We start from the raw sequence: 15,768 nt of genomic DNA on the forward strand, positions 1-15,768 counted from the left end.
GAAGTGATTTAGATATTATGAAGATGAGAGCCAAATTTACATACTATAAATAAAACAGGTATTTGGGTCATTCTTTAGTAAATGTAATTACTTGAGCTTAGTAAGAGGCTATTTAAAAATAAGAACAATACTACTAATTTATTTATTCAGACTTAAGGACCAATTTTTCAATAAGACTTAATTAAACAAAAAGGATCCAACCCACATTGGATAGTTTTTAAGACTTGGGGCCTCAAAATTAAATGTGATATAATGTTGGAGCAGTTGCAGTACTTTTTCACACTAACATTTGTATGGTGCTATCAGTGGAAGTCAGTCTAATATTTCTTTATTCAAGTAGGCACATAGATGGCACTGATGATGGGTTCATTACCTACAAAATATGTGCATAGTTGTGAGTAGTGATGGCGATAAAACTGGAGCCACAAGGGTTCCAAATGCCATTTCGCTTAATACAAACTTTGAACTTCATTAGAGAGATCTACAAGATATCATTTGGTAATTTAAATTTATTGTAAGCTTGTATACCATTTCCTTTGAATGAATTACTTATTTTAAGTAGTTTATTGCACTACAAGTTTATTTTTGCAATTTATTGCAGTAAAATTTTTTCTTAAATTGAGTAGTTTAGAATCTTTTATAACCTAGCTCTTTATATTTTTACCAACTTCCTGCTGGACTGGTGAGTAAAATTGGCCCTTGATTGTTAAATAAAACTGCAATGTCTATAATAGTTTTCTAATCAAATTTACAAATTATTATCATTCATGACTAATGCTGGAAGGGTGAAATTGCACCAATAAAAATGAAAATGTCTGAAACAGTTTCACCTGTAGAACTTCCACTTGCACACTCCTAAACATAAGCTTCCAGCTAGCATGTCCATGTCCATGATCAGATTTCTAAAGGCCATCCCCATCTCCTTACTGCCAACATTTGGCTTGATAAGTTTAAATACAAGGTTGTCAATTTGAATGAATGGGCAGTTACTCGGAAGTGTGACAAGTCAAGTATACAGTTTAGTATAGAACTCCACAATCAATCAATTTCAAATCAGCAGGTTAGTTTATATAACACACAATAGCAGAACTTTAAATAGTCTATAGGGCCCAAGTAGTTGGTTTTTAATACTACAGAACAATATATCTTCTCTTGATGTGATATCACCCAAAGTAAGTTATCAACATTATATTTGAGAGGCAACCAATCCAATCTTAAAGCTGCAATCAAGGTTCTTAAAAGCTATTTTGTGAGACTATATAAAGCTTAGGCGAGTACAAAAGACTCTGAAGGTTTGAAGTCCATTTGTTAAGATTAGCACTGCCTTAAACTTAGCCATCAAGCACTTTCTTTTCAACATTATTAACAATTTCCTGAGCAATAAATTCCAAATCATCTGACATTATCTTTTGAACAGTCTCTCCCTTTTCAGCCATTATATCTTCGATGTTCTTCTTTCCGTTCATATCAGAAAACCAGTTAAGGTTGTCGGCGATCAAATGTTTGTTCTCGCAGCCGTCGCATATAACTATAACTACACCTTTGTAATACGCTAACTTTGTGATAAACTTTGTATTGCGGGTGTTACATTTTTTGCATGTAAACATAAGTTGAAACTTTCCATCAGTTTTTTTCTGCTCGCTTGTTAGCTGTGCGTCGTTAAATTTTGACAGGGTTGTGCTAAAATGCCTCGGAGACTGAATCTTGGGCGTGGAACATGACACTGGATTCACTGGAACTAGAAATCGCCTGCCGAAAAAAGAATTCCCATAGCTCGGAAAATATACCACATTGTTTAACAACCTTGGTTTGTGGTATTTAACCACGAAATCTATTAATGTTTTACACGACATCTTTGTAACAATAATTATGAGTGCGAATTTAATATAGATATAGAAAACTTTATCCAATCTTCATATATTAATAATAATTTCATATTCTTTCATCACTTTCTGTTTCTAGTTTCTATCTTGAGTTATCAGATTCCAATTGTCAAAGTCAAAGTCACATTTATTTATGATCCCACGGTATGGAGGGTAGAGGTAAGGAGAGTCATCTGTGTATATGAAAAAGTGTCGTCAAAATGTATTAAATTAGGATGGCGCCACATTTGCATCAGGGTAACTCTTAAAAGAAGAGCCTAAATATTGTTAGAGTTGGCTTGAAAAATAAACAAGGAAGTATGGAGATACAAGGAAGTAAGGTTATATTTACCACAATATTTTGTACAACGTAAGTTGTTGAAATTCTCAATAATTAACTACTTCAGTCGATAATGACATTAAATTTTTTAACTCGGCATACTTCAATTCATCTACGATTGCTACATTCATACCATACCCTGTGCATCCACCAGCGCCATTGTGGAGGATTTTTGAACTGTTATTTAGCGCAACAACTGGACACTTTTTCAACTTTTCTCCCATATAAGATGACTCTCCTTACCTCTACCCTCCATAATTTTGACGACACTTTTTCATATACACAGATGATCCTCCTTACCTCTACCCTCCATATCCCACGGTCAGAGATAGAGAATACAATATTACACAGCTGATCACCGGTAGCAGAGCAGATACATTTAAGAACGATAGCTACATAATATTAAATCCATGGGTACACTGACTTCTAGTACACTGGACAGAAGTATAAAATGACTACAAGAAATTGAGCCGATTTGGAGCGCTGATGAGAGTTCTATAATAGGGTTGTGCCGAGTCGATAGTAAATATATTTTATATTTCGCAACTCGTAGGTGTACCTTAACTGAGTTGCAAATAAATCAACTCGTATCGACCAAGAAATGTTGATACGTACCTTTTCGAAATCGCCAAATAAAAGGCTTTTGGGGAGTTCGAGATATGTGGTAATTTGCGTGCATCCACCTAGACTAGGCTACGAAATAAATATATAAATAATAATAAATAAATATACTATGACAATACACACATTGCCATCGAGCCCCAAAGTAAGCGTAGCTTGTGTATACTATTGAATAACGCAATAATAAGTTTCTATTACGTAATTTAGGAATTTATACACGTTTTCCCTTTGAAAATACCTTTTCATAGCCTTTTGTTTATCTATGGTATGGCACACAACAGCTGTTTGACAAATGACATTCACTACAAAATATTACTATGAAAAGCCATAAATAAATAGAAGAACAAAAAAATATAACCTCCAAATGTATGTAGTCTAAAATCTAAATTGTACAAATTTAATTTTTATTTGAATATGTAATAATTTTACAAGTACGTAATATAATTAAATACTAATAAGCTTATATAGGCTGAACGGAGAGTACTGAATATCTGTGAAAGTTATAAAAATAAGCTGAAAATGGAACCAGTCTGGCATAAACCAGATTTAGCTGAGCAAATTATTAAAACAGATGATGTATCTCAGCTATCACAAAGTATTGCAGAGGGTGAGTGTGATATATAGTGACTTAAAATCTCATTTATTATGATCAAGCCGCACGACAAAATAAGCCTGATTAATTCACAATTTATTCGAGTAATAAATATATTTATCAGGTAGGCCAAAATAGGATTCCTATCGATTGCCAGTATGAGTTTAACAAAGTATAACCAGTGCCGTCGAGTGATTTTTATTTGCAACCTGGCCTGACAAAATCCATTTCAATCCTTTCAAAATTAAAACTAAATAACTTATTTTAATTACAGGGCTGGTTTCTACTCTTACTCTGACCATAAGTAATATTACTACTGACTGAAGCCCAATTCACAAATATTCAAATCAATCAATCACCAAAATGAATTTATTTTTAGACTCTTTATTGCACAATCAATAAAATGGCTTACAAAAGAAATATTGAGTGTCCTTACCTTGCTTGAAAATGAATAGATGTGAATTACCTTTTGACAATGTAAACAACTCTCTCGCTAAAGTAGTACAATGGTTTGAAGCTAATAATTTGATTTTAAATGGAAAAAAAACCAAGTGCATAAAGAGTGGTGTACAAAAGGAAGTTTCATTGTCCTTACCTTGCTAAGGATATCAGGGGATAGTAATGTTGGCTGATGATACATTGCTTATGTTCAAAATGAATAGATAATAATTAGACTTTAACAATGTACACAACTCTCTCGCTAAAGTAGTACAATGATTTGAAGCTAATAATTTGGCTAAATAGTAAATGAAAATAAAATAAGCTCATAAAATTCACATTACCAGATGTTAAATATGCAAAAACCACTTTACTATCTAATAATTAGGAAATTAATCTGGTGGATACCACAGTATTTCTAGGAATAACGTTAGATGCTAAAATTCAATGGGGCTGTCATGTAAATAATTTATCAAACAGGCTTAGTTTTGCTGCCTATGCAGTAAAGAAGATATGCAATGTGACAGACATAGAAACTACTAGGCTTGTCTATTTTAGTTACTTTCACAGCATTATGTCATATGGAATTTTACTTTTATGCTGTTATTGGCACTATTTTTGTTCTGCAGATGAAGGCTGTAGTGTGATCTATAAAATGGGTCCCAGAGAGTCATTGAGAGATAAATTTGAAGACGTTAAAATACTGACAGTCTATAGCCAATACATATTTAAAAATTTAATCACAAAAATATATCAAAATTTTAGATAAAATGTGATTGCAATAATTAGAACATTAGAAAAAAATAAATTTGCAGTGCATTACACTAGACTACACAAAATAAGCAATTCATTTAAAGGAATTGTATACAATTGTACAATAAATTACTAGTTGATATCTTGGGCATCTCTCTAAAAAAGTTTAAAGTTTGTATTAAGCGAAAGCTTAGTCCTATTATAGATAAAGGATTACATGAATGATAAAAAAGCTTAGGTGCTATTAACCTAACCTCTAACCATTTTTCTCTCAACCAAAATTTCTTCTGAAATATTTTCAAATGACAATGTGAGATGGTCATAACAAAAAGAACATCCGTCTAAGTTTGTTGTGAGCTTCTTCTTAGACCAGGGCGAACCCTCGTAGCTTTAGTTTTTCTTTGACAAATGTCCTTATTGCCATCACTACTCACTACTATGTACACATATTTTATCAACATATCAAAAGTGCCATCTATATGCCCATTTGAATAAAGAAACATTTGACTTTGAAGAAAGATGAGTGTTGGTGTGGAAAAAACAGAACTTATGATATGATAAAGTATTTTATGATATAGAGATATTGTTAAAGATGCTAAATACAAATAGGCATATTTATTATAGATTAATCTTGATGAAATTTGACAATTTTGGAATAGAAATAGTTTACTTTATAATTCATAAGTAGTGCTAATTCTGTTGTATACAAGTTACTAAACTAGAGAAACTTCATAGGTCTATTAATAGTGCTATCCTTGTCTTGTTAGAGGGATAGAACTATGTTTAGGTCTGTCAATTTAGTATTGAAATTACGCAATACAACTGCACTACACCAATAAAAAATTTCCTGCATTAGCATGGGCAGGAGACATTTTTTTCCAAGTGTAGGAATAAATGTGGGTACACTTCCCCCTACTTATTTATTTTATTCTTTGTTTTTATTGTCTGTTGTTTCTATTCTCTGTTGTGCTTTGGCAGGTAGACATGTTAATTCTATCACTTGTCTTGGATATAATCTGGGTCTCCTGCCTTTACTAGCTGTGCAATGAAAGATAGCTACAAAATATAATTGAAAATTATTTTTTAGATATTGTTTCCGGCAGACTTGATATAACCAGTATGACTGAAAGCATGGCTAGTGTTTTAACAAATCAGAATGTGCATATTAGAGAACGTGGGATGATATTCTTCACACAAATCCTTAAAGAAATACCCAAAGACTATTTGACAGAGAAGCAAATAAAATTCATATCAAAGTTTTATGTTGACCGTTTACAAGATAACCACAGGGTGATTCCTGCAGTGCTCGAGGGATACCTTGCTTTTGTTGATATGAAGAACTATGATGTAAAGTGCAGTGGAGAATACTTTACTGCATTGTTTAGAGATGTAGTATGTCAATCGCAAGTACGTCAGGACAGATATAATATTTATATGACTGTAAAAAAAATATTGGATTTGGATGCTACATGTTAGTATTTTTTTTTTTCACCACTAAACAAATTGATTTAAATTATAAACACAGTGCATAGTAACAAAAAAAAACAGTTTTCAAAAATTATTGGGATCCACAATGGCAGGTTTCTTTTGTGGCTCATGGGAATCTTCTGGAGTACAGTGGTATATCAGTGTAATGTAGAGATAAAGTAATTTGACATCTTAGATCTCATAGTAAATGCAGACATTGTCTATACAGTGTAGAGGCTATGTTAGTATTCTTGTATGATGTGAGACAATAGCATAGTGGCTCTGTTCTTTAAAAACTGTGATATACCTTGCCTAAGAAATACAGAAGCATCTCACTGTGTATAGGCTCTCTCGTGAGTCATTGCAAATCGTCACGTTCGTAGATTCGACCACTTCCGCCGAAAGGGCCTAACATAGACTGCAAACACTGTGGCAGGTTTTACAGAAGTCCAAAAAGTATAACCGGCAGGGTATAATGTTTAAAGAGTTTATACGAAAATGCCACCATGATTACAATTCCATTGCAGCGAGGAGTGCGAGAGGGAAATGTTATCCACTCTGTCTACTGTGATAGCTATTTAGGTAAATAGCTATCACAGTCAAAGCTATCATAGACAAAGAGGTATTTGTTGGAAGACTTATTTAAGCTTCTAAATTGTAACTGACTTCGCAACAACATTAACGGCGAGTTTGGTTTGCCGTTGATGTAATGCCAATGCCGTAATGGCATTGGCTGACATGATGACAATCAGGACCTTTACTAGTGAGGCCACTAAGGGCTTCCTCGCCTCGCACTTATCTCACTTCCACGATCGCTCTGTCTAGACAACTTTGTTGGACATCTTGTATGACTATCCTTACTGTTAAAGTATTCTATTCTATCCTGACCTCAATACTAAATTATTTGTGTTTGTGTTTCAGATTTAAAGAGTCTTGGGCCAGATTTTATATGCGGACTTATTGTGTCAATGAACGGAGAGAGAGATCCGCGCAATTTGTTATACCTCTTTAACTTCCTGCCTGAGTTCCTACGCAAAGTTCCTTTGGGGCATCTGGTTGAGGAAGTCTTTGAAGTCATATCATGTTATTATCCGATCGACTTCCACCCTTCGCCAAACGACCCCGCTGCTGTGTCGCGGAACGATTTAGCAGCAGCTCTTTGCCCCTGTTTATGTGCTGTGCCAGTATTTGGAGAACAGTGTCTCATTTTGCTCATAGAAAAGCTGGATTCTAGTTTGCGAGTGGCTAAAATTGATTCTTTGAAGTTATTGGTAAGGTCTAATATAACTATAATAACTTTGCTATTTAATAACTGTCACAAAGTAAATATCTGTTCTGTTCACAATTGATTTTCCAGGGAGACATCATTCAGATAGTTTTGATGTAGGGTCATCAAAACTGTTTCAACTGAAAAATTAGCTTTTTATAATCGCGTAATTTTCTGTTACCGGATTTGGATATATATTTAATGATAATCAATTAGCAAAAGTTTCCAAACGGTTTACCGCATTTTAATTTCTGGTCCCTATAAATATATTTGATTAAAAAAAGGTTTTGAGATTCTGTGCTTTGTTTCTCGTTTGTAAAACGTGTACAATATTATGTACCATAATAATAAAAGTACCTTACCGACCATAAAAATATAGACTGGCGGTGTCTTTCTATCGATCTAGACTTTGAATACCATAAAACAGTATCTTTACATCATAATTAGACAGACAGACATTATAATATTATCTAGCGAATAAAGATTCAAACAGGTACTTCATTCTAACAGCTGATTCAATATTTCATTGTTTTTTATATCCTATCCCGTGTGTAGTATATGGAGCTCTAAAAGTTTAAAATAAACATAATGTAAATAGTGTTAACATGCCCTGTGGTCTCCGCTGTGCTTTGGCCATAATAGAGCGTTTTGTTATCTTAACAAATATATTTTCAGGCCGAGAGTTGCAAAACATTTAAAACAGAGAGCTACGGTCCATTCTTAAAGGCATTATGGTCATCTATACAAAGAGAGATATCGCACAAAACTGATGATGAATTAAAATTGGCAGCGCACGAAGCTCTATCCGCACTCACCGCCAAACTATCCACGTCGGCAGACTCTGACCAGGCGTTCGAAAACTTCACCAAAGGAATACTTATTTCCATGCAGACCGCAGTAGCAGAAGCGACAACGGTCGTTCAATTTGTCCAGGCGACCAAAATACTGTTAACGGTAGCCAACGCTTCAAAACAATCGTGCGAAATAATAACGAAGTCAATGATACCGGCCGTCATAGCGTATTATGAATTTAAAACATCGCCGAAACTACAAATAGCCAGTTTGGACTTCTTAGGAGATTTGTACGACATGGCTGAACATTGGAAAGTAACCGAGTGCATACAAAAGCAAGTGGACGAAATACCACAGTTGTGCCTTAACGCCGTTAGCGTGCCTTCCAAAGAATACCAGTTAGCCGGATTCAAAACTCTAATAAGAGTGATGAGTGTTTTGAAAACAGATCTCGTCGTACCATTCGTTGAAATCTTAATCTACAATGTCCAAAATTCCCAAGACGATGACTTGCTAAGTTTTAGCGTTGAAGCCGTCCATGCAATCTCTCGAAAATATCCCGAGCTTATGATGAGCTTGGTAGTTCAGGGAAAATGTGATCTTAATAACTTGACGCGCGACAAAACAGCGTTGCAGAAGCGATTAAATTTACTCTCAAATCTTGCGAGTATAGACGACTTTACCAAAATAATCATCGAAGAGATGCTCAAAGCTATAACGACAAATGACGAGGAAGCTTCCAAGGTCGTTGAGGCGCTAAACAGTTCCATATCAAATGGTAGTTTATATTCAGAGAACAAAGTAGCACAAATAGAAAGCGATCACGGCTTAATAGATTCGGTATTAACCTGGCTGTTAAAAGAGATTAAAACTGCCTCTCAAGAGTCTTTGGACAACGGTTGCACTTTGATAGCCAATACAATATCCAGTTTGCCTTCTGAGAAGCAGTTGAAAACTTTATCAAGGCATACAAATGAAATTTTGGACAAGTGTAAAACTGATAATGTCTACTTTCAAGTGTTAGAATGCCTTTATGTATCGGTTAATCAGGACGTATATAATACGCATTTCGAAGAGATCATGACGTTATCACTGAGTTTAGCTCTCAGCGAGACAGATGCCGTGAGATTAAAGGCTTGTTATTTGGTAGCGAATTTCTTGAATAAAGCTGAGAGTGGGCAGAAGTTCGAATTGATGTATGAGATTTTGAAGAACTACCTGACAAGTTGCTGTAGGGATGATGTGGACTTGTGTCCGAGGCTTATTAGTTTATATGGATGGATCACCAAAGCGCTGATATTAAGATCAAGTGATCTGTTCCAATTTTGGCTGAACAAGGTAATTTTCAACCGATTTTCGAATTCGAAGCTAGTTTGACGCGTATTTCTTTTTGCTATCTTACTCAATATCGTTCATAATTCAGAACTTTTGGTTAGGCAGTCCTTTGTAGACGGGACTCAGACAACCACTACAGTCGGGTATGGGCTGTGATGAACGGCATGATATGATGGCGATAACCATATCCGCCCTGGTCCGAGAAGCCCACGACAAACTTAAACGGGTGTTCTATTTGTTATCACCACCTACCGAGGTAGAAGAGATATCAGTGAATAAATCACAATTAGTGCTAAGTACTGTAAAAAGTATCTTATATTGGTCTATCGTATGTGGCGTGTTTAAGAAATAAACATCCATCCGAATATTCGCTTATACAACATGTCACACATATTTCATAAGTGACCACCCTGTAAAAATATTAAATCCAAAGAAGCGAAACGAATTCAAAACATTCTTATGACAACCCTATTGAAGATAAAGAACCGCCACGCGCATAGTACCTACGCTACGCGGCGCTTATTTAATAAAGTGACATGAGTCACATGATTTTAATTTTGCATGTGATGTTACGGCTGTATCTGATTTCTTTCACAGATCATTCTCGGAGACAGTACATAATGTACCTCAAGAGCATGTGAAGTAATATTTAGGTCTTCATTTACACGTTGTATAATTGTTTACTACAATTATCACTATAAAAGATTTTTTTTTCATTTACAGATAGTTATATCCATATCGAATCCAGAGTGCAGTAAAGCAGGTTCGGAATCTATTCGCACCATTATGACTGAACTGCCAAACTGTCTGAGTGCGAGGCAACATTGCAGATCGAGTTTACTCTACAAGCAGAGAATGTTCCAGGCGTTTGCGAGTATGTCTGAAAAACTGGGTCCAATTACCCAGGACAAAGAAGCTTATTACTTAAGTTGGGCATATGTATTGGAGAAAACGCCCAAAAGTTTACTTAATAATGAAATTAGTAAGGTAAGTTTGAATTTAGTTCTAAAAAAAAAAGAGGAGAAATTATATGAATGAATACACTTTTATTGATGACAAAAAAGGGACAATAAAATTAAGATTAATAAATCGAAACAATCTGGTGGCATGAAAAAGATCACTATGTAGCGATAACGACCTCTTTCAGACATTTGCATTTCAGGCATTGGCATGGATTTTTTTTTTAAATTTAAATAAATAAATATACTACCGCAATACACATATCGCCATCTAGCTCCAAAGTAAGCGTAGCTTGTGTTTTGGGTACTAAGATGACTGATGAAAAATATATACATAAATACTTATACAGATAAACACACAGACACTGAAAAACATTCAAGTTCATCATTGCCCATTGCACATTGAATCGAACCTACGGCCTAGGACCCAGATTACAGGGTCGCCGCCCACTGCGCCAATCGGCTATCAAAATATCGCTTACAACAGGTTTATCACAAAATGACACTTGTTTGTTATTAAAAATACATAGACTTCCTAATAATAAGGAATGTGATACTGTAACTTAATGGCAACAGTAATAAAATAATACCGCTTTAAGCGATAGTAGTAAGGTCCAGGAATTTATTTCTTCATGGGGCTTCCCCAATATACGTTTTTAATTAACGCAAGCGCTTGTTTCAGATTGTTCCTTTAGCTATAGATGCCTTAGAATACGACAATAAAGATCTGCTTCTAGTAATGATTGACTTACTTACCCACTTTGTGCGAGCAAACAACAGCATTATGACCGAAAGCTTACAGACTATATTGCCGAGGCTAATTAATTTGACGACGTACGCTAAATCAATGGTAAGCAATAAATTGACATTCCTTGCATGTAATAGGTACAGCGTAAACTCTATATTATTGCAAACTTGTAACCTAACAAAATTCTCTAACAATACAAATTGCTTTAAACGGTGAAGGAAAATATCATGAGGATACTACGGAGGACATTATGGACTCCACACACGTTTGAGAACATTCTCCATAATCTTCTCAAACGTGTGTTGAGTCAATGAACGCATTGGGTCAACGTGGTAGACTACAGCCTTAACCCCTTCTCATTGTGGGAGGAGACCCATACCGGCCCACGGTAGTGAAGATGATGATGATACTGTTTACGCATATGTAAGTTGCATAGGTCCGTGGAGTGTGGAAATCCTTACAAAAAAGCTATGTGCAGCTAAGAACGTGGATCTTTTAAAATGGTTATAAATATAATAATAACTAGCTGTTGCCCGCGACTTCGTCTGCGTTTGATTTTGTTTTTTGATGTGGCATTCAATTTAGTTGTAGTTCTAAATAAATTTGAAGAATTCAGTATCGCTGCTGTCCGCTGAGGAGTTCTGTCCTCTATCTCCAACCACATTCATCAGATCTTCACAAAGTTTGGGCAAAATTAAACACATATTATAACCTCTATAGTACACAAATAATTATTTGAATCGGTTATAATTTGTCGAAATTATGGTGTAAAATCGTCAAACACTTTCATTTCCTCTCCCAAAAGAACTGAGCTTAATGTCGGGATAAAAAGTATCCTATATTACTTCTAACACTTCCAAGAATACAAATTTCAATTTTACAAAGTTTCATGAGGATCGGTTAAGTAGTTTTTGCGTGAAAGCGTAACAAACAAACTTACATTGACATTTATAATATTAGTAGGGAAGTAGGGATAGTAGGGATAATAACATTTAATTCAGATAAAAATCCATAGCAACAACAATAACAATTAACTTTTTTACTCTATTATAAGCTAAAATTGACAAAACCTATAAATATTTAGGAATTTCCTAACTAAGGTAAGCACCTTCTTGAGCACTTGGTGTGTGAATGTGTACCAACCCGGGGCTCCATAAAGGGATTTTCCCATTTATTGGTTAATATTTTCAAAATATTGTTGGAGCCTCCGCGCATTCTGCTCATCATTGATGCAGATCTTTTTCTCATGATTGCGTAGAAGTCATCAACGTGATTCTCCGCAAACATTTTTGATGCACCGCAGAAGCGCGGCAGCCCCAACAATTCTCTGAAGCCATTATCGTATTGTATACGTAATTCGTTATAAGCCCTCTGTGTATATGACACCCACAAGCTGCACGTATAAAATGTTTGACAATATGCTCTGAAAAGTGTAAGCTTCACTTCTCTTGTACACCGTGCAAACTTGCGGGCTATCATTTTACTTCTTATCACCAACGCCCTACGCTCCCTCTCAATATCTTTCTTGTCATTCAAGTCCTCTGTTATCAAATCATCATCACTTCAACCAATTGAAGTCCACTGCTGGACATAGGTCTTATGTAGAGAGTTCCAAAATCCACGGTCCTGCCGCTTGTTTCCAGCGGCTCCCAGCGACTCGTTTGATGTCGTCTGTCCACCTTGTTGGGGACCGACCAACACTGCGTTAACCTGTGCGGGGGTCTCCATTCCAAGACCTTGGAACCCCAACGTCCATCGGTTCTCCGAGCTATGTGCCCCGCCCATTTCCACTTCAGCTTAGCAACTCGCTGAGCTATGTCGGTAACTCTGGTTCTTCTACGGATCTCAACATTTCTGATTTGATTACGTAGAGATACTCCCAAATTTGCTCTTTCCATCGCCCGCTGAGTGATTCCGAGCCTTCTTATGAGGCCCATAGTAAGCGACCACGTTTCGGATCCGTAAGTAATCACTGGCAACACGCACTGTTCGAAGACTTTGGTCTCCAGGCAATAAGGGGTTTTGGACTAAAAGATTTGTTATTGTTATCAAATGAATGATTTTAATAATTTTCCAGGATATCCGAACAAAAAGTCTGCAGTGCGTTTACGAAGTCGCCAACTGTTGCGCCACTCCGCATCTGCTGCCTCACAAGCAGACGGTTCTGCTGGCCTTGGCACCGGCGCTCGACGATCCCAAAAGGCTCACTAGACGCGCAGCCGTCCAGGCCCGTACGAGGTGGTTCCTTGTGGGCGCGCCTGGGGAAGAATGAGATACTTAATTAAATAAATTTTAATATCAGCGCAATTTTATCTATTAGATTGGCTCTGCAATTAACCGGCATCCTTTGTTGAGACAGTCCTCAGAAATAAACAAACCAATATCTTCTTCGGTCTGTTAAAGTCCAACTGCTCTATTGAACTGATTCTTTAGTGCGTTTACGATCTGGCCAACTTCTGTTACTGGTCGAGCGTGTTGACCTTGATATGAGTACTGCAAGAGAATCGCAAGGCATTCAGCCTTCAAGGGACGAGGTGGTTCCTTCTGATTACTTCGGGGGAAGAACATTAAATAAATGCATAAACAAACTACTGTTTTCCTCAGTCTATTAAAGCCCTAGTACTGCGTATTGAACTGATAATGCAGTGCGTTTACCAAGTGGCCAACTTTTGTTGCGATCAAGCGTGTTAACCTTCCTACTAGTACTCAACGATTGTAAGGGACTCGCGAGATCTTCTGATAACTTCGGGGAAAGAAAAACATATAATAAATACATAACCAAACCATTGTCTTCCTCAGTCTGTTAAAGTCCTAGTACTGCGTATTGAACTGACAATGCAGTGCATTTACGAAGTGGCCAACTTCTGTTGCCGATCAAGCGTGTTGACCTTGCTACTAGTACTCAACGACTGCTCTATTGAACTGATTTAACAGTGCGTTTAAGAAGTGGCCAACCGAGTTGACCTTGATACGAGTACTTACAGAGACTCGCGAGGCATTCAGCCTCCAAGGGACGAAGTGGTTGCTTCTGATTACTTCGGGGGAAGAACATTAAATAAATACATAAACAAACCATTGTGTTCCTCAGTCTGTTAAAGTCCTAGTACTGCGTATTGAACTGATAATGCAGTGCGTTTACGAAGTGGCCAACTTCTGTTGCCGATCAAGCGTGTTGACCTTGGTATTAGCACTCGACTACTGCAAGACACTCGCCGAGCCTCCTGATTGCTTCGGGGGGAGAAGAACATTAAATAAATATATAAACAAACCATTATCTTTCTCAGTATGTTAAAGTCCTAGTGCTGGTCTATTGAACTGACTTTACAATGCGTTAACGAAAGAAGTTTTGTGTTGCAAAAGCTTTTAGTGCGTCAAGTCGCGAAAAATAAATTTACATGGCAGAAAATTCAGTCTTTTTTCATTTATACGTATACGTAACCGGAGCGGGGCCCTTTTTTTGAATAAAATATCAATATCCTCTGCCTTTAAATGCCCTACTTGCACTACTGTGCTCGGTAGTCAGATTATGTGTAAAGAGTATCATATCAACCAATTACCGGCCCACTATAGGGCACGGATCTCAACTCAGAATGAGTAGGGTTTGGACGTTGTCCACCAAGCTGGCCAAATGCGGATTGGTAGACTCGATAATGTCATGGAGAACTCTCGAGGCATGCAGGTTTCCTCAAGGTATTTTTTAGTTAAAACAAGTGATAGGTATTTTAATTTTATTAAATGAAAAACGCCCCTAACTCTAAAAAGTTTGAGCCCGCACCTCAAAGCGTATTATATTGTTTCAAATCCGCAATTGCTCAATGGGGCAACGAATGGGTAAAGTGCGGAGAAGTGCGCAGTGCGGTACTCTCAATGAGTACGTACCGCTATAAGAAGTTGACTCATTTTAAGCTTATTACACAAATTATTCAGTGATGTCACTTCGAAATGACTCAGTGGTCTGTTAAAATGTGGTGTGCACATTTCACAAATGAGAATATAAACACTGCACATTGCACCAATGAGAATAAATTAATAATTATAAATAAATAAATAATAGTGATGACCAACGACTTTAATAATTTTAGCGTTTTCCTTTTTTCAACGTTACCACTTTTTTTTCTGTAGCTTGAGTTTTAGTTTAGAGATTTATATAATTAGGTACATGATTACAGTAGGTAGGTACCAGAGAATATTTAATATTGGTTTATTGCGGTTTCACCTGTATCAACAACTGGTCGCAGATACTACATTAGACTACGTTGTCTACACCGTCCTTAATAAATGGGCTACCTAGGTAACAAAGAGATCTTTTCAATGGGTTAGTTAGTTAGTGTTAGTTACAGATATAAAAATAAACTCTTACGCTTTGAAATAATTATTTTATCAAGGTACAGCTAGATAGCGATGCAACGTTATATCATCAATCATTTAAACCCTTCAATCACATAAACATTGGCAGAGCGACAAAAGAAGGGGGTTGTGGGTTCTATTATGTCAATAATAAAGCTATCCCCGATTAAATAAAAAAAATAATCTTGTAAGTACTACAGGGTACGTCCATTTAAGTATCTGTAAGTAAATAACTGCTAGAGTATTT

General features: G+C 36.3%; 2 protein-coding genes across 2 annotated transcripts; one reads left to right on the forward strand and one right to left on the reverse strand.

The window, feature by feature from the left end:
* Positions 1-724: 724 nt before the first annotated feature.
* On the reverse strand, positions 725-1,996 carry LOC120629747 (DNL-type zinc finger protein-like). Its single transcript, XM_039898767.1, has one exon. The coding sequence runs from the start codon at positions 1,851-1,853 to the stop codon at positions 1,332-1,334; it is 522 nt and encodes a 173-aa protein (XP_039754701.1). The 5' UTR covers positions 1,854-1,996; the 3' UTR covers positions 725-1,331.
* A 1,222-nt stretch (positions 1,997-3,218) lies between these two features.
* LOC120629820 (MMS19 nucleotide excision repair protein homolog) lies at positions 3,219-14,247 on the forward strand. The gene is made up of 7 exons (XM_039898876.1): positions 3,219-3,430; positions 5,694-6,077; positions 6,995-7,344; positions 8,016-9,470; positions 10,191-10,454; positions 11,109-11,276; positions 13,252-14,247. The coding sequence occupies exons 1-7, from the start codon at positions 3,343-3,345 to the stop codon at positions 13,444-13,446; spliced, it is 2,904 nt and encodes a 967-aa protein (XP_039754810.1). The 5' UTR covers positions 3,219-3,342; the 3' UTR covers positions 13,447-14,247.
* The last annotated feature ends 1,521 nt before the right edge of the window (positions 14,248-15,768 follow it).

This window comes from Pararge aegeria, chromosome 15 (genome assembly GCF_905163445.1).
Source record: "Pararge aegeria chromosome 15, ilParAegt1.1, whole genome shotgun sequence".
Lineage (NCBI taxonomy): Eukaryota > Metazoa > Arthropoda > Insecta > Lepidoptera > Nymphalidae > Pararge > Pararge aegeria.